This window comes from Podarcis filfolensis (assembly GCF_964270895.1).
Source record: "Podarcis filfolensis genome assembly, chromosome: 15".
NCBI lineage: Eukaryota > Metazoa > Chordata > Lepidosauria > Squamata > Lacertidae > Podarcis > Podarcis filfolensis.
In genome coordinates this window covers 28,456,036-28,482,569 of record NC_139618.1, presented here as the reverse complement: position 1 = coordinate 28,482,569, position 26,534 = coordinate 28,456,036, and the positions used below count along the sequence as shown (strand labels likewise).

Sequence of the window (26,534 nt, the reverse complement as noted above, 5' to 3'; positions counted from 1 at the left end):
AAGCTTGCAATAATAAACAAGGGTCGCTGCTCTGCCTGCCCCCCCCCGCCCCGCTTGCCCGGCCGCCTCCGCCTGGTGGGCCCGAGATTATTGCCTCCCATCCCTCGCGCAGAGATGCTGCCGCTAGAGGGCGCCCTAGGCTCCCGCGCTCTTCACGGCCCCCAGCAGCTCCAACCATAGAGAAAGGAGGAAAAAAAGAGCCTCGTTCTCTATGGTTCTGACTCCGTAGCCGACCTGGCTTCCGCTTCCTCCCGCCTGAGGAAGATGGCGGCGGCCTCGGCTTCAGCTTCGGGCCTGTCCAAGGCCGAATACCTGCGGCGGCGCTACCTGGAGGCCGACGGGCCGGAGGCAGACTCGGAGGCCAAGAAGCGGCGCAAGAAGAAGAAGGCGGCGAAGGAGCTGCCGCCGGGAAGGTGGGAGGCGGAGGGAGGGAGGGAACAGGGATGGAGGGATGGAGGGATGGAGGGATGGAGGGGTGGTTGTTGGCTCTGTCTCCGCCGCGGCCGCCGCCTCCTCCTCCTTCCTGCCGATGGCGAGGAGACCCTCCTCCCTTTCCCCGCTCTGCTTTCCCCCTCCTTTTGAGGGGTATGAACGCATAGAAATATCTGCGCTTCTCTGCACGGCCTCTCAGCCTCGCCTACCTCGCAGGGTTGTTGTGGGTGGGGGTGTTAAGTGAGAATGGAAGGGAGAACCATGTGTGCCACCCTTGAGCTTCTTGGGGGCCAAAAGAAAGGGATATAAATGAATAAATGACGGTTGAATGCCAAAGTTCACCGCAGGGCAGCCTTGGTTGGTCAGACTGCCCGCCTTGCTTCTCAAGCCACAACGCCCATTTGTGTTTTTAATAGCCTTGCAAATATGCCCAAATATACTGGTCTGCAGCATTTTTTACTTGCTTGTTGAAACGCGGCAGAGGAGGGATGGAGCATTGCACAGCTGGGTGGGGTGGAGGAGACCCTTCCTTGTCTAGCAGCCTGCTTGCATTTCATGCTGGGTTTATGTTGTACCTGTGAAATTCCTCCTTCTATACGACAAAGGTGAACAAGTCCAATTATCTCTTTCCCACTGGACCACCCGACAGCGTTCCAGGCAGCCCACTTGCTCACATCATCTGTGTGGCATTTCATAACCTTGTCTATGCAATTTCTGGTTTCCTCTTCCTATCAGATTAGTGCTGGAATGTGAGTCTTTTTATGCCTCCACCAATCTTCCATTTCCCCTCTTTCTCTCCTGCTGTGTAACCAAGCCTCAGTATCATTCAGTAGCATTGGCTGTCATTCATTCTATTCCCTTCCTGTCTTTTCTAGGAGTTTACTGTAGCTTTCAGATTGTAAGGTCCTAGAAGGCAGCAGTTTGTGGTCTTTGTATGAGAATCCTGCAAAATGGCAAGTACGTTGATGGTGCTGCCCATAGAAGCCTTTAGCATGTCACTCAGCTCTTAAAGCAGTGGACACCACATAATAAGAAAAATGAGGGCGCAGCCCACTTGTGCATTCTGAGTTTCTAACAGACTAGTCAGAATGTTGGGCTTGGATGTGGGAAACCTAATAACTAGGTAAAGGGACCCCTGACCATTAGGTCCAGTCGTGGACGACTCTGGGGTTGCAGCGCTCATCTCGCTTTACTGGCTGAGGGAGCCAGTGAACAGATTCCGGGTCATGTGGCCAGCATGACTAAGCTGCTTCTGGCAAACCAGAGCAGCTCATGGAAACACCGTTTACCTTCCCGCTGGAGTGGTACCTATTTATCTGCTTGCACTTTGATGTGCTTTCGAACTGCTAGGTTGGCAGGAGCAGGGACCGAGCAACGGTATATTCTGCCAGCCTAGCAGTTATCTAGAAGATTTATTCATGAGTATGATGGCTTAATAAATGGAAGTGTTTGTAATGCTACACTGTGATACTAATGCAATTTCTTATTCTAGAGAGCTGCTCTTTTTTTCAGAGAATACATTTAAACAATATGCTGATCTTTGATCATGTTGTGTTATCGGTTTGACATCCAGAATTCGCATAGTGGATGATGATGACACAAGCTGGAAAAATATCCCTATTGAGCAGGAAAAAGAGGATGAGGAGGGGGATGATGGAGACTTGCCTGTGGTGAGTATTTGGAGGCAGTTGGAAACAGAGTGCTTAGCTGTACCATCACTTATTTAAAACTGTTTAACTCTCTGAGTAGTACATCATCTTTTCTTCTCAGTCGTGTGTAGTGAAGGTCAATATAATTTCCATTTTAGTCATTGGAATTGGAGGGTTCAGACAAGCACAGATGCATTCAGTACACACTGTAACAAGGGTCGCTCAGCTGGGGAGATTTTGGCTTTGCAGTGTGCCCAGATCTCCTGTCTTTCCTTCCAGGTGGCTGAGTTTATTGATGAGAGGCCAGATGAAGTTAAATGGATGGAAGAATTCCGAACCAGTAACAAGTGGAAGCTGTTGGGAGGTTAGTGTTCTGTAGTTCTTCTAATGGGATGATTATTTTGTGCTCTGTGAGATACTTTCATCAGGTTAGCTCTGCATGTAGGCACACAACCAAGACAGGCACAAATTTTTTTTGCGGGGGGGGGGGGAGTGAGAGGGTTCTTTTGTGTAGTTATACCTCTCTTTTCTGTAGGTGTGGCAGAAGAGTGAGGTTAGGTGAACAGAGAAGTAGCTTAGTAAATGTTATGGAAGCGTAACCAAGAGATAGCGGTTACTGCGCAAAAAAGAATGAAGGTGGAAAATAAATACACTTATTAGTGTTTAGGCAATGTAGAAGTTCATTGGGGTCTTAACAAAATAAGACATTATGAGTCATCAGAATGCAAACTGTCAGTAATGGAATCTCATGTAGAATTCAGCTAGTGTGAACATTTTTGCTATGACGTATCAAGTGTAATCCGTTTTTCATAACTATGTTACAGAAGTGGGTCAACAGTGACCCTTCAATAATATCCCAACTCACATCATCCCCCAGCCAGCATAGTTAATGCTCAGGGTTGGTGGGAGTTGTAGTCCAGCAGTATTTGCAGGATGAAACAGTTTGTGGGAAGTGGAGTTTGAAAAAGAAGTTTGTGGGTTGCCAAAAAAGCCTGTCGGGGGTTTACTTTAGCTCAGGGAGGGGGCGAGCATAGGAATGCAGGGAGTTGCCTTATGCCAAGTCAGACTTTGATTCATCCAGCTCAGTGTTATAGATAGTGACTAGCAGGAGTCTCCCACCTTGAGATCTTTTGCATGGGCTCTTTTGCATGGAAAAATATGTGCTCTCCTCCTGGACAGTGATGTGAATTTTCCAGGGGAAAAAATTGAATTGGGGTAATTTGCATTGGAAAACTTTCTGATGCTCTAGAAGGTGATCTAATCTAGTGTGTTTATTTTACTTATACTATATTTAGTAAACAACACTTAGAAAGGTTGACTCTGTCTGACTTGCCTAACACTGTATTTTCAATTGATGTTCATTGTTACTAATTACCATATGGGATGGAATGCATTCTGCAGAAAGATAAAGCACTGGAACATGTTCCGCTCCACATCACCGCTCCTGGGTTAGTTTTCTAGACATTGCTGTCCTTTGCATGACCATTGCAAAGGCCACAAAACTTGCATATTATCATAATGTTATGGAGACAATTCAGAGGTCTACATAAACATGGCTTAAATTGCGTTCTTTTTTCAGATCAGAAGAAAGAGCCACAAGAATCTGATCGTTCTGTGACTGCAAATTCAACAAAGAGGTAAGGAGGGTATTTAGTTGAGCATTTAACAGCTCATGTTTTCCTGACGAGGACACATCTGTGGTATAGGAGGAACAGATGGAAAGCTCTTTAACTTGAGTAGGCTGAAAGCAAAGAGTAAGGTTACCATAACTTCCATCATAGAACTTCAGTACGTTTATGTCAACGTAGTGTGTGCACACTTGGGGGATGATTTCCAAACCATCCTCCATATCTTTGCAGAAGCTTACAAAAAGCTTGACCTATCGCTCAACATCCCGAAAACCAAAGTGCTCCACCAACAAGCACAAAACAGCCTCTCTGCCACAAATCCAACTCAAAGTTAAGACAGTGTTGTTTACTCACTGTTAAGACAGTGTTCATGAAAGACAATCGTACTTGTCTACGAGGGATCACCAAAGGAGGAGGAGGAGGAGGAAGAAAAGCTCCTTCAGGATGATTTTAACAGCTGTTGTGACAGTGGCTCTAACCTTCTGGATTGGAGCAGCTATTTAACATAGTTTGTGAGTGGAAGGAATGACTAGCACTTCATGTTTGTAGCCCACCAGCTCTATGAAATCTTTGAAGCTAAAGCACGAAGCTTGTTGCAGGCTCATTGAAAACAGACTGTGTAGGCTCTGCACAGTTGAAAAGGGCACAGTAAGCCTCCCAACATCTTTATGAACCTAGTTAGAACTGGGCTGGCCGTAGTGCGGTATAAGAGGGGTGTCAAGATAAATACTTAATTGTCACATGATTCCAAAGAAAGAGCACACATGGTGGACAGTTGGCATTCTGGCTGTGGTGGTATTGGCAAAGAAACTGGCAGTGGCAGAGTTTCAGGTGCCAACACCAGGAGGCTGAGTCAGCCCACTGGGTGTTCCCTGGTCAGGATTGCTACTCCCCGCTTGCTGCCAGCCTGCTGTGTCAAAACCATATAAGGCAGCAAAATTTTACTGAAAGTGACTTGCCTGTTTGAAGCTTTGACTAATGTGCATTTTGGTTTTCCTTCCAGTTCAGACGCCACAAAACAAAAAAGAGCAAGGCATTCGCCAGACCAGTCACCGCCAAGGAGACGTCATGACTCTCTGGACCAATCACCGCCCAGGAGGGTCCTCTGTGACTCGCCGGACCAGTCACCGCCCAGAAGGACCCGTTGTGACTCACCAGATCAATCCCCACCCAGGAGGGGCCGTCGTGACTCTCCAGATCCATCACCTAAAAGGCATCATTCTGACACAGGCAAAAATAATACCAGAAGCTCGCATGGAGTCCGACAGGAACGCTATGCTGACAAGCCCTCAGCCCATCAGAGGTGGCAAGCTACCTCTGACCTGTCACCACCCCAGAAGAAGACGCGTGATTCTGATGCCGTTCCGTTGGTGTCTCAGAAACTGCAGTGGCCCACAGGGGGTCTAGGAAAACAAAGCAACGCCAGAGGTGAGTAGATTTGTGGAAGCCTTTCTCCAGAGAGGAGTATGTTTTGGGAGTGTGAGTTATTGGAAGTCCTGGTAAACATCCAGTCACATTTGGTAATTTGTTTTGATGCTTGTATGCCACTTTACAGACTCTGAAGCCAATAAACGGTCCCATTCATCAGCACCTTCACCGAGGAAGCGCCAGAGACATGATTCTGAATCCGACTCCAGTTCTCCCCCACCCAGAAGGAGTGCCAAAACCTCCTCAGATTCGGACCTTTCCCCACCACGGGCCTCTCGCAGTACACACTCACAGCGCCCGAGCTCTCCTTCCGACCTCTCTCCTCCCAGAAGAACACGGGGCAAGTCTTCAGACTCTGATTTGTCCCCTCCCCGAAGAGGTCAAGAAGGCAGGAGAAAGGCCCACAGATCCAGGAGCCCCCCTGACCTCTCACCACCTCGACGGGCCAAGGACACCAAAGGGAAGGATGGCATCCAAAAGGTGAGGACTTTGTTATTCAGCAGTAAATGTGCTGATTCTGTTTTGTAAGTGTGACAACCATAATAAGAACTGCTGCTTAAGAATTGGTGACAGACTTTGCTTTTTCTTCTTTTCTCCCTGCCCCTTTTCTCTTTGTGTGTTGTGTTGTTTTTTTATAGATGGTAAATCTGCAGGCAGGGATGTCTTGTTTTAATTGATTATATCTAAACTACTCTGGGAGCCTTTTGGGCTGAAGAGCAGAGTACAGATGCTCTGAATAAATAAATAAGGAGCTGTGGAACCCTGTAATGATTTTCTGTATGCTTTCCCCAAGTGCTATGGGGAATGACTTCCCTCAGAGGCAGCTACACTGGAATTGTATGGGGTTTAGTACTTTTGTGGAACTGGCACAAGGGTAGCATTTTTATTTTTGACACAGCTGTTGTGCTGCTTTTGGCTTGCAGGGCCCTCAGATGCTTTCGGGGGGCAAAGCTGGCTTAGTGTCAGCTGAGCTACTGAGGAAGGAGCAGCATGAGCTCAGGAAACAGCAAAGCAGCAGCAAACATTTGGAAGGTGAGCTGTGGGGTGGGAGGCAGAGGTGGAGAATGTGACTTTCTCAGGGTCACACAGTGACTTCATGGCACAAGTAGGACATGAATCCAGCCCTCACCCCCGGGGCTGTATGGGCACCTCTGTTTAAAACCCATCAGGACATGTCATCCCTGCCCAGACTGGGTTATTATAGCAGGAATGAAAGCGGCTTTCAGAAGGAAGTGTTCGGCTGTGACCCTCCATAGTGGAGCAGGGCCCACCAGAGTTTTGGGCAGGTCCTCCTGCAAATGCAGTCGTGATGAGCTGGGACTGCTAGTTGCAGGAATGGGTAGTTGCAGCTGCTGCATTCTCTAAAGCAAACCACTGTCCTTTCATACGGATGTGGGGGGCTATGACTGAAAAATGTGCAAGCCTACAGATATTTGACGTGGGTGGCGCTGTGGGTTAAACCACAGAGCCTAGGACTTGCCGATCAGAAGGTTGGTGGTTCGAATCCCCTCGACGGGGTGAGCTCCTGTTGCTCGGTCCTGCTCCTGCCAACCTAGCAGTTCGAAAGCACATCAAAGTGCAAGTAGATAAATAGGTACCGCTCCGGCTGGAAGGTAAACGGCGTTTCTGTGCGCTGCTCTGGTTCACCAGAAGCGGCTTAGTCATACTGGCCACATGACCCGGAAGCTGTACGCCGGCTCCCTCAGCCAATAAAGCGAGATGAGCGCCGCAACCCCAGAGTCGGTCATGACTGGACCTAATGGTCATGGGTCCCTTTACCTTTTACAGATATTTGGAGTCTAATTGTTCACACCCAATGAAGTTAGCACCCAGCAGATTGAAAGGAAATGTAGATAGACCTTTCACCTGTGAAATTCAAGAGCTGCTAGCAGTAGTGGTGGTGAGTCATACGATTTGTCTCGTTCTTGGCTCATTGTAAGTCCAAAATCAAAGTTCTGCAGTCCAGAGACCCGCATTTCCTGCAAGCAGAAAAATACCAGTTCAATTTATCATTTACAGCTTTGCTTTACTACAGAAATAATCAAATGTTTACTGGGTGTGCTGAGTTCACCAAACAGATAGATTCGATGGTGTGACATTTTTCAGCCCCCTATTGTGGCTAGCTGGAATGCCTGACTCCTTCTCCCCCGCTTCACTTCCCCAGTTGAATCGCGACATGCTGAAACGGTTTTCAGGGACAAGTCGGGCCGCAAGAGGGACCTGAAGCAGGAGTTGCTGGAACAGCGCAAGAAAGCAGAGGAGAAATCCGAGCGAGATGAGCAGTATGCCAAATGGGGAAAGGGGTAAGCTGGTTGGTTCCTGTGTTCAGGGCAGAATCCCAATTCCCTATCAGACCACTGAAAAATGGGGATGGGAAAACTCACTTAACAGTGAGAAAGGAAGGTGTCCTAACACCAGCTCAGAAGATTGAACCTGACACCTCCTGCCTGCAAAGCAGGGGCTCTAGCATTGAGCCACAATCATCCCCCTAAGAGAAGAGCCGCTGTGTCAAGCCTTCCTTGGTGTGTTGCTGACTTGGGCAACAGCAGGTGACCCTTCTCTCTTTCCAAACCTCCTGTAGTGTCTTGTGCAAAAAAGGCAAGAAAAAAAGTTGAGTCCAGCCGCTTATGCCCTGCTTTGTTTTGTGCCTCTCCCTGCAGCCTCACACAGAGCCGGCAGCAGCAGCAGAATGTGGAAGATGCAGCGAAAGAAATGCAGAAGCCACTGGCCAGGTACATTGACGACCAGGACTTGGACAAGATGCTGCGGGAGCAGGAGCGTGAAGGGGACCCCATGGCTGATTTTCTTAAGAAGAAGAAGGCCAAGGAGAAGAAAGATACCAAAGGTCAGCACTTGCAGTCTCCAGGTGTTACTTGTTTGTGGCAGTGGGGAGGGTGGCTGTGGTTGACAGGAAGAGGCACTGTGCTAATTCTCGTGCTTCCCAAAGGTCAGTTCTGATCTGTTACAGCTAAGAGGTGGAATGTTCAGCTTGGAAATAACTTTGATCTTAAGAGATGCACCTAAATGGAATTTTCAGCAATGCCATTTGAAAAGGATGGGGTGTCAGGAGTCAGAGGAGTGACTAAAGCTTTGTGGTGAAGAGAACTGGGCAAGAAACTCCCCCGTCGTCCTTCTCTGTTACACCCAGTCCTCACATTCTACTTCTAAGCTCCCCTCAACAAAAATTGCTTTCTGGGGTAGAGGGGGGGAAGATGTTGTTCAGGGCTGCTTCCTCTAGGAAGGCATTTTGTGATGGATGGCATATCGCATTCTGCTTTCTTGCCTTGCCTCTGTCTTCCTGTGAACCCTGTGCCTTGCACACTGTATTCCCCGTAAATCACACGGTCTTTGAGGACCACTGTTGACTTCCTCTATGTGTTTTGGGTCAGTGCTAGCATAACTCCCTGGCTTCACTGGAAAAAAATAATTGTTGAAGCTGTTTGCTTATTTTCCTTCCCCTCCTTCAGAAAAACCAAGATACAATGGACCAGCACCCCCACTTAATAGGTTCAACATCTGGCCTGGGTATCGCTGGGATGGAGTGGACAGGTAAGTCTGTCTTTCTGCTAGTAATGGTAATAGATGGTCTCCAGTTACAAAGAACCATGTGATGTACCCATGTGGCATTTCCTACATGCAATATAGACTTATTGCTGAAACAACTTCTGGTTTCGCGTCCATCCTCTGTCCCTGATCATGAGACTGAAACAGCATCCCTAGTGGGGTTTCTTTGTGAAGTTTGCGGGTGGGTGGGATATCTCCATTCAGCTGCTGTTGGCAACTTTCTCATGACCAAGATTTGGGGCTGGGAAATTTGAAGGACTTGGTTGCACCGTGAAGCCCACCCAGCTCCTCCAAGAAATCTGCCTGCCCCAGTTTTTTGTTGGGTCACCTTATTGACATTGTTTCTGTTCCTGTAGGTCCAACGGCTTTGAGCAGAAGCGCTTTGCCCGGATCTCAAGTAAGAAGGCAGTTCAGGAGCTGGCATACAAGTGGAGTGTTGAGGACATGTGATTTTCCATCCTGAGATGCGACGGAACCTCCTCACAGTGCTGGAGATGGAAGGATCTCCTCTGCAACAGGGTTAAAGGGGTCCACCTATCTAGACTGTTCCAGGTGGTTTTGGAAGGGCTTGGAGAGAGCTTGCCGTTTGCAGGCAGAAGGCGAGACTGATGGAATTCTTGCAGTATATATAGACTGGGCAAGGAGGAGTGAGAGAGAGCCACCTGTGGTGCAGAAGCCCCAAGTCCTTTTCGGATGGAAACCTCTGGAAATCCACTGCTGGAAGAAACTGGTCTCTTCCATATTAACCTCATGGAGCAGTTGAGGTTGCTGCAGCTGTATTTGAAATCTCAGGTGCTTTTTCTGGGTAAGGAGCAGCAAGAGACAAGGTTAAGGAGGACTCCCTTCATTGAATAACGTTCCTTCTACTTCTTTGAAGGGTTTGACTGTGTTTTCTTGTAGCTGCTGGCCATGGTTGAAACCACTGGCTGGTTTGTGACTCTGAACATCCTGGTGTACATAAGTACAACATCTTCCTGCGTTTTCTGTCTTGCACTGTTGGGTGCACACACTTCTGGACTGTGCAGTTTTTGCCTGGGCAGGGAGAATGCTTTCCCATAGCCTTTTTCTTAAAAGGACCAGCTGGAAATCCACACTGTTGTCTTTGAGAATAAACTCGCCTCCGGCAGCAGCTCAAGGAGCTAGTTGGGAAGTCAGCGTGCAGATTTTGAAACCCTTTTGCATTTCCCCTGAAGCATCTGCTGGTGTCACTGAAGGAGTCCCTTCTGTTCCTGCAAAACATAGGGAAGCTAAATGCAAAGACTTTGTCATAGAAAATGGGATTCTCTGCAGCTAATTTTTTTACAACCCTTTGTATTTTTGATGTACAGTTTGTAAATAACAACTTCCTTTTCCAATTTGGTTGTATGCATTTTGTAAAGTTCTGTTACCACCATGTTTGTACCAGGGAACAAGAAAGATTTGGGCTTGAGCTGTTTCGCGTTTATATTACTCCTTTTTATTGAACATAAGTATGGTTTTTGCTATGGCAAAAGCCAAACATGAACAGAACTTGAGAGTACAATTTTATAATTTGTGAAGGAGCATAGATTCCAGCCCCCTTTAAAATCCACAATGTTCAGCCATTAGTCCCTGAGGTCTGACCCTTCTGGCACAGTCACACTTTAGTCGTCTGCTTCTTTCCTAGACTTCTGTTGCTGGGCTAGGTACATTTGCAGTCGACAGACAGGGAGTGGAATATGCCTGCAAAAGAGAATGCAGAGCTTGCTTAAGCTGCTGCTGTTCCAATCTCTACCCTGCAACAGCCCAGCCAAACTTTTGGATGCCTCCCTGGGGCTTTTCTTGGCCACTATTTGGCTGGATACCTGTAATCCTCTCGGTGGATGGTGGCAAAATCTTGCCCTCCCTCAGTCTGGGTGGGTTTCAGTTCTGGCTTGTAGCTCTTGGCCTTCTCCGCTCTCTTCAGCAGATAAGTGCTGCATGTTGTGGTTTGGCTTCCAAAATGGCCCTTTTGAAACAAAACAGAAACAAGCAGCAGATGCTTTCAGTGTCTGTTGGCAGAGATGGGATACAGTATTAAAACGTCCGTTGTCTGACACCTTAAGCCACAGCCATGAGAGGAGCCGACAAAGGGCTTCCTGTGAGAGAGCAGCCCAATCCACCACGTTCGCATCCGCTTCATATATACTTGCAGAAGAGGTAGTTTAACTAGAAGTGGGAAGGACTGAGAGTGGAGTAGATCGTAGAGGAAATTTGAAAACGATGCTAGGCAGTGTACATGCATCTTGTTCACTCTTCCTAATGAAGAGCTGATCCAGTTTCAACTCCTACTTCCTTGGGCTTGAACAACAGGTGCATTTCCCTTGGGAAACATGCAGTGCCCTGAGAGATTGGGAACAGGCATCTTTGGCTCTGGGGGGGTGGGGAGCTGCTTTTTTCACCTTGATTCAGCTACTGAGCAAGATTGGGGTTTGCTATTGATGCCTTTAGGCTCTTGCCTGCAACACGTCCCTTTTTGGTGATTCTACTTCACAGAAGCTATACATTAGGGGCAAGTTTTTCTTCCCTAACCCATGAAGAGGACAGCCTTCCCACCCCTCTTTCTAACGTCCTTGCAGCAAATCAAGCCACTTCTCTCTCTAGCCTCTGTATTGTCTGCTGTGACTGACAGGGCTGAGGCGGGATGCATCTCTCTCATCACCTTTAGACCAGAAATGCCAGAGACTGGACCTGGAGCCTTGTAAGTATTCAAGGATGTGACTAGGCAGGATTCCAGGGTGCAGTGATGGCTTTGCTCCCGAGCTACAGTTCTGCCCCAAAGCACACTCTGCTGAATGGGTCCCTTACCAAGGAGTGGGTGCAGCTTCTTTCCCAGCGGTCTCCGTATCGAATACGAGGCTGAGCTCCCCAGTCCCTGAAGAAGAACCTGTGTGCTGTGGAGTTGTCAAACTGGGCAGCCAGAGATTTCAGGGCTGTGCCTGGATGTTTAATGGGCTCCGCATGGTTGAGGAGGACAGGAAGGTGATAAGGAAGCTGCAAGAGGAGAGGAATGCAAAAAGGATACAGGTAAAGGTAAAAGGGACGCGGGTGGCGCTGTGGGTTAAGCCACAGAGCCTAGGACTTGCTGATCGTAAGGTTGGCGGTTCGAATCCCCGCGGCGGGGTGAGCTCCCGTTGCTCGGTCCCAGCTCCTGCCCACCTAGCAGTTCGAAAGCACCTCAAAGGGCAAGTAGATAAATAGGGACCGCTCTCCAGCAGGAAGGTAAATGGCGTTTCCTTGTGCTGCGCTGGTGCTGGCTCGCCAGCTGCGGCTTAGTCACGCTGGCCACGTGACCCGGAAGCTGTCTTCGGACAAGCGCCGGCTCCCGGCCTCTTGAGCGAGATGAGCGCGCAACCCCAGAGTCGGTCACGACTGGACCTGTTGGTCAGGGGTACCTTTACCTTTTAAAGGTAAAAGGTAAGGTAAAAGACCTCTGAATGGTTAAGTCCAGTCAAAGGTGAATATGGGGTGCAGTGCTCATCTCGCTTCAGGCTGAGGGAGCTGGTGTTTGTCCACAGACAGCTTTCCGGGTCATGTGGCCAGCATGACTAAACTGCTTCTGGCACAATGGAACACCGTGACAGAAACCAGAGCGCACGGAAACATCGTTTACTTTCCTGCCACAGCAGTACCTATTTATCTACTTGCACTGGCATGCTTTCGAACTGCTAGGTTGGCAGAAGCTGGGACAGAGCAACGAGAGCTCACCACTGTTGCAGGGATTAGAACCGCTGACCTGATCGGCAAGCCGAAGAGGCTCAGTGGTTTAGACCACAGCGCCACCCACATCCCTTCAGAAAGTAGCTGCAGAAGTAGGTGAAGGAGGCAGGGAAGGGAATTATCTGCTTGCCCAGCTAGCTGACCCACGTTAGAGGTGGAACACTGGGTTGGGATGTGACTAGGCTTCATTCCAGAAGAGCCAAGGGAGCAATGAGGACTTGAAGCTACCCTATAAGTGAAGCCTGAAGGTCTTGGGCATGATGCCAATAGGAAGTGGGACCCTCATATTTTGAAATTCAATGGGCTCCACTGTTTCCCTCCCTAAGCCTTAGGGGTGAGGGGAGATAAATTTCAAGCAGGAAAGTATTACCCTCATTCTCTTACCAACGTCCTTTGCTGCTGGGATGAACCCTTACCTTGGTAACGTCATCTCCTTCAAATTTCCCAGCTTCCTCTGCCCCCCGGTTCTTTTTCAGTGTGATGAGCTTGGCACGAGAGTATGCAGAGGCGTTCCAGCTACGGTAGCTCTCTCTGTGGACAGTCTGGAAGTTGGTTCTGTGCAGAAGTGATGGCGTGTGAGAATCTGCAGTGAATAGTCCCATTGTTAAGTCTCGGGTTACCGAAAGGCCTTTAAGCCATTTGCACCATGCAGCAGTATTTGTTCTCTCATTGTGAAGGAATAGTGATTCATTTGATCCTCTTGGGAACTGCTTTTAGAGTCTCAAAAGAGCCTGGTCTTACCTTGCTGACCTTTTCATGGTTGGCCAAGGAAAATTGCCCTGGGTACACCTGTACTAATGTAACAATACCCAAGAAGAAGATGCTGCACTTTCTCATGGGCAGACGGGTCCTGGGAGAGGATGAAAGGGAACCTTTCTTGGGACTTTAAACAGCTTGCCAAAGAAAAGTCAATCCTGCGGCACCTTAAAGACTAACAAATTCATTGATTTATGGCATAACTTTCCATGGACCAAACACATGTCATCAGATGCATGAAGTGATATCTCAGTTGACGGGTGTAGATGCAGGAGGAGAAAAATGCAAGGTGGGAGTTGAACAGTCATGACATGCAAAAAGTACCATCAGTGATAATTCAATTAGAGCTTAGAGGATATGTTAAACAAGCACAGGAGCCCTTGACACAGCAAATTGGTGATCATTTACTCAGCACTGCAAATATAATTATGTTAACACCTATAGTTGGACAGGAAGCCATGGTCTCTATTCAGACTCAGATGAACGTTATTGAACTTACTGATGAGTCGCAATCCAGCGGATTCACACTGAAGTTCCTTTCTCTGAGGATGGCCCCCTGCCTCCCCAAGATCAACAGCAAAGTGGTCTGGTAGGTCGAAATGTTCTCCTTTCTGAAATCCTATTTCTGTGCATTTATTCTTTCCCATTGGTGCTGGCGCATTTGCCCAATGTAGAAAATCTTACGCCATAATCAATGGCTTTGTCTTTAAGGTGCCGTTGGCCTCTTCGTGGTTTGGTTTTGTTGGTATCAGGCTGACATGTGAAGTCCCTGCTCCTGTCTCTCCTCAGTCCCAAACCTCTTCAGAATCGTTCCCCAGCACCTGAGATGCTCACCTGAAAGCTGGGTTAATTGCCAGGTTGTCCAGAGGAGGCAGGGCAGGTGCAGCCTGGCCAAGAAAGGCCCTTTGTTCTGGGAAATCGCTTTGGTACTTGGTCACATATTCAGCTGCTGCCGGTTCTGAGGATTTTGTGATGGCCCTCTTCTCTCGAAGGGATGCCCCCTTCTCCAAGGGGAAGGGGTGGCTGGGGGTCATGATGACATTTACTCCTGCAGAGCAGAAAATTGTGAATGATACCCTTTTATTTTGGTGTGAAGAGTTCAGATTCTCAGCCTTGCAACTCCCCCTGTATGGAAGGCTGCTTTTAATCCTAGGAAAAACTCACCTGGACTGTGTTCAGGTGGGGGCAGATACGGGAAGAGAGGAAACATTTTAGCTCAAACACCTGACGCAGCCTCCAACTTAGAAATGCAACCACGCTCCCATTCCTGCCCCAGCATGGCTCTGATTTGGTAGAACCAATACTATATTTGAGGTTAGTTGAATGTCCCCTTATCAAGCTTAGTTTTGGTGCTGTTGCTTTCTTCATTTTTAGCTTTACCTGGCTGGTCTGGCAGCTGCCTCTTGAATCCCTTGCTTCTGGAGCTGTTCTTGACTGCAGGGCTGCAGGGCTGGAGCTTGCTTGGATGCTGCGAGAGGGCGGATGCTCGTGGTGGGAAGGGGAGGCGGCAGAGAGCTTGGCTCTGGAAGGGTCCCTGTGGGTGCTGGCCTCTCCTCTCCTGCAAAGCAGATGGCCCCACAACCCGCTCAGTAAATCTCACCTGCACGCCTCTCACTTTCCACCTGTGTGTTCATAAAACTGTGAAGTGCTGTGATGACGTTACATTTAGGTGCAGGGTGCTTTATCAAATGTACAAGCAACCTTGAACCAAGGTTTGGCCTGTGCAGGGTATTGTACAGAGATGCGGGGGAGAAAACCTTGTTTCCTCCCGCTTTCCTTAACAGAAATAATTCCAACCAAAAGCTCCCATTTCTTCCCTTCAAGGTATTTGAAGCTGTTTCCCCCTGAGATGTGCTAAAAGCAAGAGGGCAAATTAAGCAGGTATTTGCGTGCAGAACTGGGAGCTCCTCCTCACCCCAGGTGACAGGAGATCTCCTCCCCTTGTCTTTACCTTCGTGGGATGCTCGGTTCTCTTGCCTGGATCCCAGATGACAAACTCTGCTCTCTGGGTGGTCTGGAGGTCCATGGGAGGAGGATTTGGGTGTGGAGGGGTGCAGGGGGGCCTCTTGCTGCTGCGCGGGTGCACAGCTGTTTGGAGAAGGGGGGAAAGAATACCAGTTAAGTGCTGGGATATGGTTGAGATCAGGGAAACGAAGGGACTGACCCAGCCCTTTCCCAGGCCAGCTGGGCCCCCCTTTCCCTCCTACCTGGTGGGCAAGTGTAAGTTGCCTTGTAGTGAGAGAGCCAGCCCTTCCCAGTCTTCGGCTGTGCCAGCAGCACCCGTTGCTTTCGGCAGTTCCTGTGGCGCTTGTGGCGGCTGCATGGGAAGCAAGCAAGCATCTGAGAACTAGGTGGCATCAAGGGGGCTTGTCTCTCTGGCACCAGCTCTGTGTGCCAAGGAGAAAAGGGACACTTTTTTTGTTATTTGTACACATACTGCGGGACGCAGGTGGCGCTGTGGGTTAAACCACAGAGCCTAGCACTTGCCGATCAGAAGGTTGGCGGTTCGAATCCCCGCGACGGGGTGAGCTCCCATTGCTCGGTCCCTGCTCCTGCCAACCTAGCAGTTCGAAAACATGTCAAAGTGCAAGTAGATAAATAGGTACTGCTCCAGCAGGAAAGTAAATGGTGTTTCCGTGCGCTGCTCTGGTTCTCCAGAAGTGGCTTGGTCATGCTGGCCACATGACCTGGAAGCTATACGCCGGCTCCCTCGGCCAATAAAGTGAGATGAGCGCCGCAACCCCAGAGTCGGCCACGACTGGACCTAATGGTCCCTTTACCTTTACATATACTGCTTTATAGGCTGCTCTGTAATGGACATTCTCTGCCCACCTTGATAGATAAAGGCCTGGTTTGGAAAATGGAAGATGCAAGTGGGCAGGATGTGCCAGGCTTTGTACCACTGTGAGGCCTCGGGATCGGAGCATTCCTTAAAAATCCAAGCCCATCCTCTCTGCAATGTGCTGCATTGCAGCTGGGCTTGCTTGCTGCCTGTTTTTCTTCTTCTTCTGTATGTAGATGGGCTCGCTTGCTTAAGCCAAACCAGATCTACTTCCAGCAACGGAAGCTCTGAGTCAGGGGTGGAGAAGCTGTGCCCCTCCCCCCAAGTGCTGGTGGACCACAACTTGCACAATTCCCGACAATTGGCCACGCTGGCTGTCGGAACAGATGGGAGGCGGAGTCCAACAACACTTTTCAGAGCTCCAGGTTCGCCACACCTGGTCCAAATGGTTTGGGTTGAGTGGACCCGCCCCCTGGAAGTGAGGAAGGGGGGATGCAGGGCCTGGTAAAGGTCTACGCATCGCCAGCTGCTCCTTGTCACTGGCTACCATTTAACCTGCAAAACCTAGAGCAGGGGTCAGCAACCTTTTTCAGCAGGGGGGCTGGTCCACTGCCCCTCAGACCTTGTGGGGGGCTGGACTATATTTTGAAAAAAATAATAATAATGAATGAATTCCCATGCCCCACAAATAACCCAGAGATGCATTTTAAATAAAAGGACACATTCTACTCATGTAAAAACACACTGATTCCCGGACCATCCACAGGCCGGATTGAGAAGGCGATTGGGCTGGATCTGACCCGCCCCCCCGGGCCTTAGTTTGCCTACCCATGGAACTGCACTTACCCACAGTCACAGAGTTCGCAGAGGCACTCTTTAAAGGGAGGGCTCTCCATGTTGTGTGTGAGAGATCTTCACCGTTGCAGAGTCTGTGGCCGAGCTCTGTAGAGAGAACTGAAACTGCTCGGATTCCTGTACAGAGAGGCTTGTCCTTTGCTTTTGGCCAGAACTCAACTCAAGGGGTTTGTGCTGGTTGCTAAGGCCCACAAATCCCTCCTTTTGTTCTCCCCCCTCCTCTTTGCCAAGGGTGATTTGAATATGAAAGCTGCTCCCCCGAAGAGGCCGCCTGTATTTGCCAGCAGAAGTGTGGAATTTCTCAGAGCCCCAGTGCCTGGCACAGCTGGAGCACAAAGCAGGCAGGGCCTGTGTGGTTCTTGGAAGCTGGTCTTATGGCCCTTCACTCTGCAACTGGTTCTCTTGCTGCTGCATGCTCTGCCTTCCTTAAGTTTGGACACACCATGTTTGCATTTCTTCTGATATGTCGGTGCTGAGATCCACCTCCAAGGGCCTTCTGGCAGTTCCCTCACTGCAAGAAGTGACGTTACAGGGAACCAGGCACAGGGCCTTCTCGGCAGTGGCACCCTCCCTGTGGAACGCCCTCCTTTCAGATGTTAAGGGGATAAAGAACTACACAACTTTTAGAAGAAGCCTGAAGGTAGCTCTGTACAGTGGTACCTCGGGTTACATACGCTTCAGGTTACACATGATTCAGGTTACAGACTCCACTAACCCAGAAATAATACCTTGGGTTAAGAACTTTGCTTCAGGATGAGAACAGAATTCGTGCTCCGGCGGCGCAGCAGCAGCAGGAGGCCCCATTAGCTAAAGTGGTGCTTCAGGTTAAGAACAGTTTCAGGTTAAGAACGGACCTCCAGAACGAATTAAGTACTTAACCTGAGGTTCCACTGTGTTGGGAAGTTTTTAATGTTTGATGTTTTGTTATGTTTTTATATCTTGCTGGAAGCCACCCAGAATGGCTGGGGAAACCAGGATATATATATATATAAATAAAATAATAAAAATAAAATAAATAAAATAAAATAATAAAAATAATTACAAAGTCCTGATTGCTACACCCCAGTCCCTGTGCCAAGGATTGCTTCCTGACAGCCCCCTTCCGCTAATCAAACCACACATTGTGGAAGGCACCTGCTAATCCTGCAGAGGGCCGGCCCTGCTATGCAGCATGGGGTGACGTGGCCTCCTTCAGGCGTTGTGAACTGGGGGAGCGGTGCCATTTGAGGTCTACATTGGGCAGTAGCATGTCCTCGGTTGACACTTGGCATTGCCCTGCTAGAGTCTATATGTTTGTGAACCCAACTGTCCTACGAATCTGTTATCAACAGTGTTAAAATTTGCCTGCTGCCTCAAAAGAGCAGGTGGTGAACTGCATCATACCTCCGTGTTCATAGGCATGCATGCATATCCGTGGCATGTGCTCTGGAAACCAAGATGCATTTTTGCCTGGAAGAAACTGCTAGAGACCCTAGGGAACAACGGTTGTAGCATGCTTACAGGTGTCAAATGTTAAACGTGTGTGGATTTACCAGGGTTACATCCCCACAAATAGGGACATCTAGGAGCATATGTTTTCAGGGAGTATTCAGAGGCCTTTTCCTCCCTCCGTCAGGCCCCCAAATACTCGGCAGATGAAGAAATGTGTGTTTCTTTTCCTTTCTATCAGCTCACCTTGGAATTGCTCTCTTCACCGACGCAAGATCTACCCACTCTGGAAGAATGGCAGACGAAATTGATTGACTTTATGGGACTGGCAGAATTGACTGGCAGAATCCGTGACCAGGGAGAAGAATCGGCAGAAGAAGAATGGAAGAAATTTAAAGATTATTTGCAAAAATATTGTAACATCAAGGAATACTGAGTGATGTTGGATTGAAATTAAGGGGTCGTCAGCTGTAATGGTACAAAAGAATATGAAAAAATAGTTATTTTTTTGTACATAAGTTAAAGTATAAGTTACAATAATTTAAGAAGATGGATAGAAAATAAGGTTTATAGCTGTAATGCTATGAGATAAGGATTTGCTGGATGAACAATTTGAACTGGAATACAAGAAGGGGAGGTATGAGGAGGTCAGGGAAATATGTTATTGGAAAATATGATATGAAATTTATGTGTTTTTAATATTTTTTCTTTTTAATTTTTTTCTCTTTTTTCTTTTTCTTTGTGGTTTGTATAAAATGGAAAATTTTAATAAATATCTTTTTTTTTTAAAAAAAGGAATTGCTCTCTTCACCGTTGTGTTTCTCTGCTGAGTTTGCTCTGTATGCTTTGTATGTGGGAGGGAGTTGGCGGCTGGCAGCCTCGGTTGAACTAAGTGCAATCATAATCATTATTACTATTGCTTAATTTGTTTATTTTTTAATTTTAACAACTTACTGCTTTGCTTTCACCAAGTAAGCGATGGGAGGCAGAAGGAAAGGGGCATGGGCGCAGGTTTGCATGGTGTCATGAAGAATGATGATGCCACAGGCTTGCCCCTAACTTTGGGGCTGCACTTCCACACCGCCCAGTTTCAGTTTCATGGGCGGACCTCTTGATGGCTGAACACATGGAACAGTCTCCCCTCCCTCTGTTAGGGCTCAGTAATCAGGGGATTAGGAAGTAAAGCTGCAGGAGGGGGTTGCCACCACTGCCCCAAGATCTACCACCTGAGGCGATTGCCCCACTGCCCAATGGCAGGGCTGGATCTTCATCTGGAATGCATTTTTGGCTGGATCTTTTCTTGCCTCCGGGGCAAGAACTCCAGGGACTTTAACATACCTGCTACTGATGCACATTTAAAGGTAAAGGTAAAGGGACCCCAGACCATTAGGTCCAGTCGTGGCTGACTCTGGGGTTGTGGCGCTCATCTCGCTTTATTGACCAAGGGAGCCGGCGTACAGCTTCTGGTTCATGTGGCCAGCATGACTAAGCCGCTTCTGGTGAACCAGAGCAGCGCACGGAAACGCCGTTTACCTTCCCGCCGGAGCAGTACCTATTTATCTACTTGCACTTTGTGCTTTCGAACTGTTAGGTTGGCAGGAGCAGGGACCGAGCAACGGGAGCTCACCCCGTCGCGGGGATTTGAACCGCCGACCTTCTGATTGGCAAGTCCTAGGCTCTGTGGTTTAACCCACAGCGATGGACACTTACCTGGTGCTAAATGCTGTATGGGTCGAAAGAGGCCCTTGTGTTTAAAATACCTTTTGTTAAAAAACCAGAAGCTTTCTTATTAGGAATTACAGGTGCTGACATTCCAAAGGACCAGAAAAGACTTTCTATGTACAGAACAACAGCCGCCTGGATGCTACTAGCCCAGAGATGGAAAGAAGACAAGGTCCCTCCTACCAGAGAGGAATGGCAAACCAAGCTGATGGACTATGCTGAAATGGCAAAGCTGGGAAACTCAGGAACCAAGAGGACAAAAGCTTTACAAACGAATGGGAAAAATTTATAAGTTATCTAAGAGGCCACTGTAAGCCGAGGGAAACATTGGCAAGATTTTGATTTTACTTGTAGCGTAACAATGACCATGGACAATATGGATTGAAATAAAAGTTAAGTTAAGAGTTTGGAAGAAGATGCAGTTTTGATTGTTTAAAATAGGACTCGATGGAGGGGGTGGGGTGGGGGAAGTCCTGAGATTCGGAGAAATATCTGTACAGTCATACCTCGGGTTGAAGTTGCTTCAGGTTGAGCGCTTTCAGGTTGTGCTCCGTGGCGACCCGGAAGTAACAGAACGTGTTACTTCCGGGTTTCGCCGCTCGCGCATGCGCAGACCGTCAAAATGACGTCACGCGCATGATATGGATCCCGTTCATATCCAGAGGTACCACTGTTAATGGATATATATTTGGATTTTTATAACTTTGTATTGGTAAAATCAAATAAAAATGATTTCAAAGATAAGAAAGAAAGAAAGAACGAAAGAAAGAAAGAAAGAGGCCCTTAGGAGGCCCTTGGTTCCGTAGCATGACTTTTGACAGCTTGCTCTGTGCCTTGTGGTCCCCCGTCCTCCCTGGAAAAAAATTACTGTGTGGAGAGGCTGGCCCAGCGGCAGAAGAAGCTGCTTGGGCATCTGGAGTGGTGCGCCCAGGGGCGGGGTGAGCCGCCCATAGGGGCGAAGTGCACCGTGGGGCCTCCGGAGTCTGCCTGCCTCCTCCCACTCAGCCGCCCTGCAGCTGGGGGGGGGGGAGGAGGCAGTGGATGGACCGTTTGGGCAGCGCAGAGTTTGTGCACGCCCAAGCCACCACATCTCTCCCAGGAGAGACTGCAGGCCCCTCAGTGGTGACACCCGGGGCAATCCACACACCCGCTTCCTCCGCCCCTGGGCTGGCCGCAGAGATGTTGCCAGTCATTGGCTCTAGGGTGGCATTGCGCTTTCCGTGTGCCAGCCGCCAGCCCAGTTGCCACCCATGTCCCTTTGAGTGTTATTTTTGGAAAGGCAGCTGCTGCCTTCAAAACCGGCGTCGCCGGTCGACTTTGATTAGCCTTAGCCATAGGAAGGAGAGTGGGGGAAAGGATATTAAAATCTTAATTTAATTTAAAATGCTGTCATTCACAGTCATAGCAAACACTGAGCAGGCTAATCATTATGCAAATGAGGCAGATAGAAAAATGATTAATAATTGTACAAATTAAAAATTATTGTAAACATCCTGCGAGTGGTGATAAGTCTGCACGGCACTGGCACACGGGTGGGGACGCAGTGCAGCCGGCGCTGGCATCCTGATTGTCTCATTAGCACGCTTTAATTAGGGAGTGATGAGCAGGAGCCAAGCAGCGTGAGAGGGATGGTGGGCACAGCGGCGGGGTTGGCGAGGGTGGCGGGTCAAGGAGGGGTGTCTGCGACTGAGCTGATGGGAGGGAGAGGGTGTGGCAAGCTTGGGTTTTATTTGGCAAGGGGGATTTGAAGGTTGAAGGTGGCAGAGCCTTCACGTGATGGTTCTTAATTCTGCACTCGATGCTGTACTCAACATGGAGACAATGCAGCCTCTGTCCACTGAGCCTACAATCTATGTATAATTATGTCCACATTTGCAAACTGTAAGATTTGCAGCCTGGACGGAAGAGGTTATCACCACCAGAGAAGAATGGCTGATGAAGTTAATGGATTACACTGAAATGGCTAAAACGACCGGAAGAGTTAGAAATCAGGAAGACCAAAAGTTTAAAACGGAATGGGGAAAATTTATAACTTACCTTAAAGACCATTGTAAACAGTTAAAACTGTTACAGTGGTACCTCGGGTTACATACGCTTCAGGTTACATACACTTCAGGTTACAGACTCCGCCAACCCAGAAATATTACTTTGGGTTAAGAACTTTGCTTCAGGATGAGAACAGAAATCATGCAGAGCATAGCTGTCAACTTTTTCCTTTTTATAAGGGAAATTCCCTTATTCCAAATAGGATTCCTCGCAAGAAAAGGGAAAAGTTGACAGCTATGGCAGTGGCGGCACAGAGGCAGTAGGAGGCCCCATTAGCTAAAGTTGTGCTTCAGGTTAAGAACAGTTTCAGGTTAAGAACAGACCCCCAGAACAAATTAAGTTCATAACCCGAGGTACCACTGTAATAGGATTGGAATATCACTTGTAGTTTAAGGTTGAATTCTGGACACAATGGAAGAGGTAAAGGATTAGGTTGATCATAAAAGATGTGGGAGGAAAGGATGAATAATAGGACCCACAAAGGGGAGGATGGAAGTCTAGGAGATTCTTTGGAATCTTGTTTTTATGATTTATCTTTGATATATCTCTGTAAAATTTTAATTTGAAAAACCAAATAAATTTTATTAAAACAAAGGGAAGAGGTTATCTCAGGAAGTGCTGAAGGGGAGGAAGCCAAGGGTTGACTTTCCACCCAACTTGCCCCCCCACCTCAAAACAACCACCCTCTCGCCTAGAAGAGGCACCCCACCAAAGATGGTCTTGTTTCTCCATTGTGACATCAGTTCCCCAAACTCCTCCCTCTTCCCAAGCCTCCTTGCGCTGTCCCATTATCAAGACCTGTCTGCAAACTTGATGGGACTGAAAATCAGCCAACAGCTCATTAAGGTGCATGCCCCATCTCACATGTTGTGGATTAGGTGCCCCTCAATACACCTTGCCTACACTTCTGCACACTTGAGAACCGGGTAATCCGATCAGGAAGGGAGTTGTGCATGTTTGTGGGTAGATTCTACTCTGCCTTAGTACAGAACTTAGGAGATGGTATGTCATCCTGGATTTATCACTCTCCTGCACTTGAGGGGTGTGTGAGCTTAAGTGCACCTCCTTGGCCGCTCTGTATTTTTTGGGTGTGTGTGTGTGGTAAATGACAGAGGCTCTAGGGTATTCCTGTTCCTCATTTTGTCTGATGCACCTGAGGGGATGCGAGGGTAAAATCCAGACGCTATTGAGAATTGAGATCTCTTGTATGACGGCTTGGCTGCTAATTGTGCGGCATTATTCCTCGCCCCCGCCCCCCAATGTTTAACTGTTTTACTTTTATACTTTTGACAGGAAGCCGGATGATAATAATAATAGGCTTACACTGGGTAATAGGCTTATGTGGTACATTATGCATGTCAAGGACAAGCAATTAAGCTTGGCCTCACACATAATAATTAGATTTTTGTTGATGAGCTCATCAGTAATGTGTTTAGTTAAGATTAAGGGCTTAGTCCTCAGTGCACAACATCGCCCAGAGTTCCTCCCCCACCACCACCATCTTCCTTCTCCAAACCACCTCCATAGAAACATGCCGGAGGGAGGGCGCAGTGGGAAAGGCCACTTGCCTGCTAGCTCAGGGCTGGGGGACAGAGGAGGTCCTCCAAGATACTGTTGAACTAGAACTCCCATCATGTCTGGATCTTGAGTCAGGTCGGCTGCTGGGAGTTGTAGAGCCCAGAACCACCTGGAAGACGACAGGCGTTCCCTGTGCCTCAGGTAGGAGAAGACACTTGGGGGATGAGACCCCCAGCCCAGATGTGCAGCTTAGCTGTGACAGCTGGGCTTACATCTTTCCTAGGTGTCAACTAGGGTTGGGAAATGTCTGGTTTTCATCACAATATACTGATATGCCACAATGTCTGAAATAAGGATGGAGCTATGTAGAAGCATGGTTTTCCCCACATTGTGATATTTGCATCACACACACACACACACACACACACACACACACACACACACCATGATTACTGCCGGGTCAAAAATTATGAAACCAGTATCACGATATGGACTTGAAACTGGTTTTGGATGATATAATGCCCAGCCCTAACAAACATCATGTTTCACGATATATTGCCAGGTCAAAAACTATGAAACCGATGTTGCAATATGGACTTCAGACCAGTTTTGAATGAAACTGGTCTCAACCAGGCCTTCCAACTGGAATTGTCTGGGGCAACTCCCAGTTTCAATGTTTCAATTGCAATTGAACCTCTAAACTGTATTGGGAGCTCTATATGGCAACATGGGAGAACGGTCTTTGATTTGGAATTGCCTTGGGAGACGGTGTAGCTGCTGTTTCTGCTATATTGTCTATGATGTTGTCACCCAGAGTTCTGGTCTTGCCCTGGTGGTGCCCCTAGAAAGGGGATCATGGATTTGCTTTGGTGTGGTGGTTGGTTTTGGCTGCCTTGCCCCTCCTGCCTCTAGCCGATTAATATTTTTATTTTTTTTAAATTTTATTTTTAAAAATATAAATATATTTATTTGGTGTACAGTAATTGCCTCCGAGACCATTCCCATACTAGTCCTTCTACTCTGAATCCCAGAGGAAAGTTAAGAGAAGATTACAGAACCCCCAAGTTGCTAAGATTACATGCACCCCTTGCTCGCCAGAGGATCATGCAGGAGGAAAGAGAAAGGGCCGTCCAAGCTTACCGGGACATAAAGAAATGCAAGCAGAAGCAAATGGTCAGCTTGCTATTGACAAACCAAAGAAGCCCGCCTGAGATGTTGGAATGCTTCTACTGTGCCAGAAAACAGGAAGAAACATTTTAATACAAGGACAGAGCAGCAGCCAAGATGGTGGAGTATTTAAACAGTCCTCTTTTTGGATGACCGCATCAAGCCATCTGGACCAGCAAGATTGACTGGTGTTGTATGCATTGGCCAATACAGCGGTCACCTGCTACTTCCAGAAGCAGAGTGAAGTGTATACAGTGGAATTTTTCTAGACTCAACCTCCGATTAATATTTTTAAAGGTATTTCCATTGGCTTAATAGCCAGGCATGGAATAAGCACAGGGAAGCCTTGGCCAAGGCTCAGTGGCCTGCCACCCATCCTTTTTCAGAAAAGGTAAAGGGGCCCCTGGCCATTAGGTCCAGTCGTGGCCGACTCTGGGGTTGTGGTGCTCATCTCGCTTTATTGGCTGGGGGAGCTGACGTACAGCTTCTGGGTCATGTGGCCAGAATGACTAAGCCGCTTCTGGCGAACCAGAGCAGCGCACGGAAATGCCGTTCACCTTCCCGCTGGAGCGGTACCTATTTATCTACTTGCACTTTGAGGTGCTTTCGAACTGCTAGGTTGGAAGGAGCAGGGACCAAGCAACGGGAGCTCCCCCCGTCATGGGGATTCGAACCGCCGACCTTCTGATTGGCAAGTCCTAGGCTCTGTGGTTTAACCCACAGCGCCACCCACGTCCCTCCTCTTTCAATGGCAGGGGTTTATACAATAATTCACCTTGGAGAGTTCTGGGGCCTCAGTGCACTTCCTTTCATGCTGGAGTTGGAAAAAAGCAACTCTGGATAGGCTACCCCTTTGCCTTTGGCTCTCGGTTGCTGCTGCCGCTGCCGCCCTCTCTAATAGCTCTTGCTGATGTCAGAGTCGGTGGCTCATCAGTCACTGTTGGGAGCAGATGCTCTACAATTATAGCCATGTTAGGGGGTGGAATGCTCCAGGTTGTCATCAACATATCAAATGAGCCTGTGAAGAAATAAGGGATGCTCCAGGAAGAAGATGGATGTGGTGTGTGGGAAGGCCTCCCAGACCTTTTAGGGGGTGCAGGACCTCTTTGGAAAGTTGATGCAGGTCTGGAAGAGCGGTGAGGAACTGGAAGAGGCAGTGGTACCAAATGTGGCTGCTCAGACCTCTCCAATTGGCCCCTCAGGGGTCTCCACGGGCCACACCTCCTCAGCCACATCCCCTCACATTAGCCTGACGGACAGGAGCAAGCCAGCAGTAAATCACACCAGGCAAGTTATTAGCAAAAACAGGATCTGCACAGGAGTGTCAGTCCTAATGAGCACAGCAACTCCACTTGGTCCTGCCTCCTTGCAGTCCCTACCTCTCCAGGGTTTCCCCCAAGCAATCTGAGACTGCACCTGTGTGAAGCCACCATCTCCGCTGCCCTTTTCGTGCATCTCCTGGTTCTGGGAGACCAGGGGGAAGGGGAGCTTGTCACAGCAGCAGGTGGAGTGACATGTGGCTTTTCTCCAGCTTGACCCGTCTGTGCTTCTTGGCCATCCTCCTCACCTCTGTTTCTGGACTTCTCTCTGCTGCAGATGGGGGTCCCTCCCAGCCCTACCTGGAGATGACATGGATTGAATTTGGGACTTTCTGCATATGAACTAGGTGCTCTGTTTCTGAGCCATGGCCCTTCATAAGGGAAGTTTTAACTCTTTTTCTTCCTGTCGCAGTCATCATAAAAGCAGCCCCTCTGAAGCTGCTATTTGCAAATGGGAGCTGCCCTTCAAATAAAAATAGCAGATATTATTATTATTATTATTATTATTATTATTATTATTATT

General features: G+C 48.3%; 2 protein-coding genes across 3 annotated transcripts; one reads left to right on the top strand and one right to left on the bottom strand.

Moving 5' to 3' along the window:
- Positions 1 to 225: 225 nt before the first annotated feature.
- On the top strand, positions 226 to 10,130 carry BUD13 (BUD13 homolog). 2 transcript variants are annotated; one of them, XM_083588692.1, is made up of 11 exons: positions 226 to 413; positions 2,006 to 2,102; positions 2,361 to 2,445; positions 3,661 to 3,718; positions 4,713 to 5,137; positions 5,265 to 5,617; positions 6,061 to 6,169; positions 7,302 to 7,440; positions 7,798 to 7,982; positions 8,605 to 8,686; positions 9,058 to 10,130. In XM_083588692.1, the coding sequence occupies exons 1-11, from the start codon at positions 265 to 267 to the stop codon at positions 9,149 to 9,151; spliced, it is 1,776 nt and encodes a 591-aa protein (XP_083444818.1). In that variant the 5' UTR covers positions 226 to 264; the 3' UTR covers positions 9,152 to 10,130. The 2 variants fall into 2 exon arrangements, with proteins under 2 accessions (XP_083444818.1, XP_083444819.1); XM_083588693.1 differs by lacking the exon at positions 226 to 413 and adding an exon at positions 514 to 1,389.
- Positions 10,131 to 10,132: 2 nt separating this feature from the next.
- LOC310750545 (uncharacterized protein) lies at positions 10,133 to 17,097 on the bottom strand. Its single transcript, XM_083588881.1, has 9 exons — positions 16,803 to 17,097; positions 15,382 to 15,491; positions 15,126 to 15,262; positions 14,555 to 14,732; positions 14,009 to 14,222; positions 12,835 to 12,973; positions 11,507 to 11,692; positions 10,525 to 10,667; positions 10,133 to 10,402 (listed from the first exon to the last, which is right to left on the bottom strand). The coding sequence occupies exons 1-9, from the start codon at positions 16,850 to 16,852 to the stop codon at positions 10,324 to 10,326; spliced, it is 1,236 nt and encodes a 411-aa protein (XP_083445007.1). The 5' UTR covers positions 16,853 to 17,097; the 3' UTR covers positions 10,133 to 10,323.
- Positions 17,098 to 26,534: the final 9,437 nt, after the last annotated feature.

Excerpts from the sequence above, each read along its gene's own strand:
- BUD13 (XM_083588692.1), top strand. The coding sequence starts at position 265 with ATGGCGGCGGCCTCGGCTTCAGCTTCGGGCCTGTCCAAGGCCGAATAC. Across the intron at positions 2,103-2,360 it reads ATGATGGAGACTTGCCTGTG|GTGGCTGAGTTTATTGATGA; the intron begins GTGAGTATTTGG and ends CTTTCCTTCCAG. Across the intron at positions 2,446-3,660 it reads CAAGTGGAAGCTGTTGGGAG|ATCAGAAGAAAGAGCCACAA; the intron begins GTTAGTGTTCTG and ends TTCTTTTTTCAG.
- LOC310750545 (XM_083588881.1), bottom strand. The coding sequence starts at position 16,852 with ATGGAGAGCCCTCCCTTTAAAGAGTGCCTCTGCGAACTCTGTGACTGT. Across the intron at positions 12,974-14,008 it reads GCAATTAACCCAGCTTTCAG|AACCAACTTCCAGACTGTCC; the intron begins GTGAGCATCTCA and ends ACTTCTGCACAG. Across the intron at positions 10,403-10,524 it reads ATCCACCGAGAGGATTACAG|GCATATTCCACTCCCTGTCT; the intron begins GTATCCAGCCAA and ends TCTCTTTTGCAG.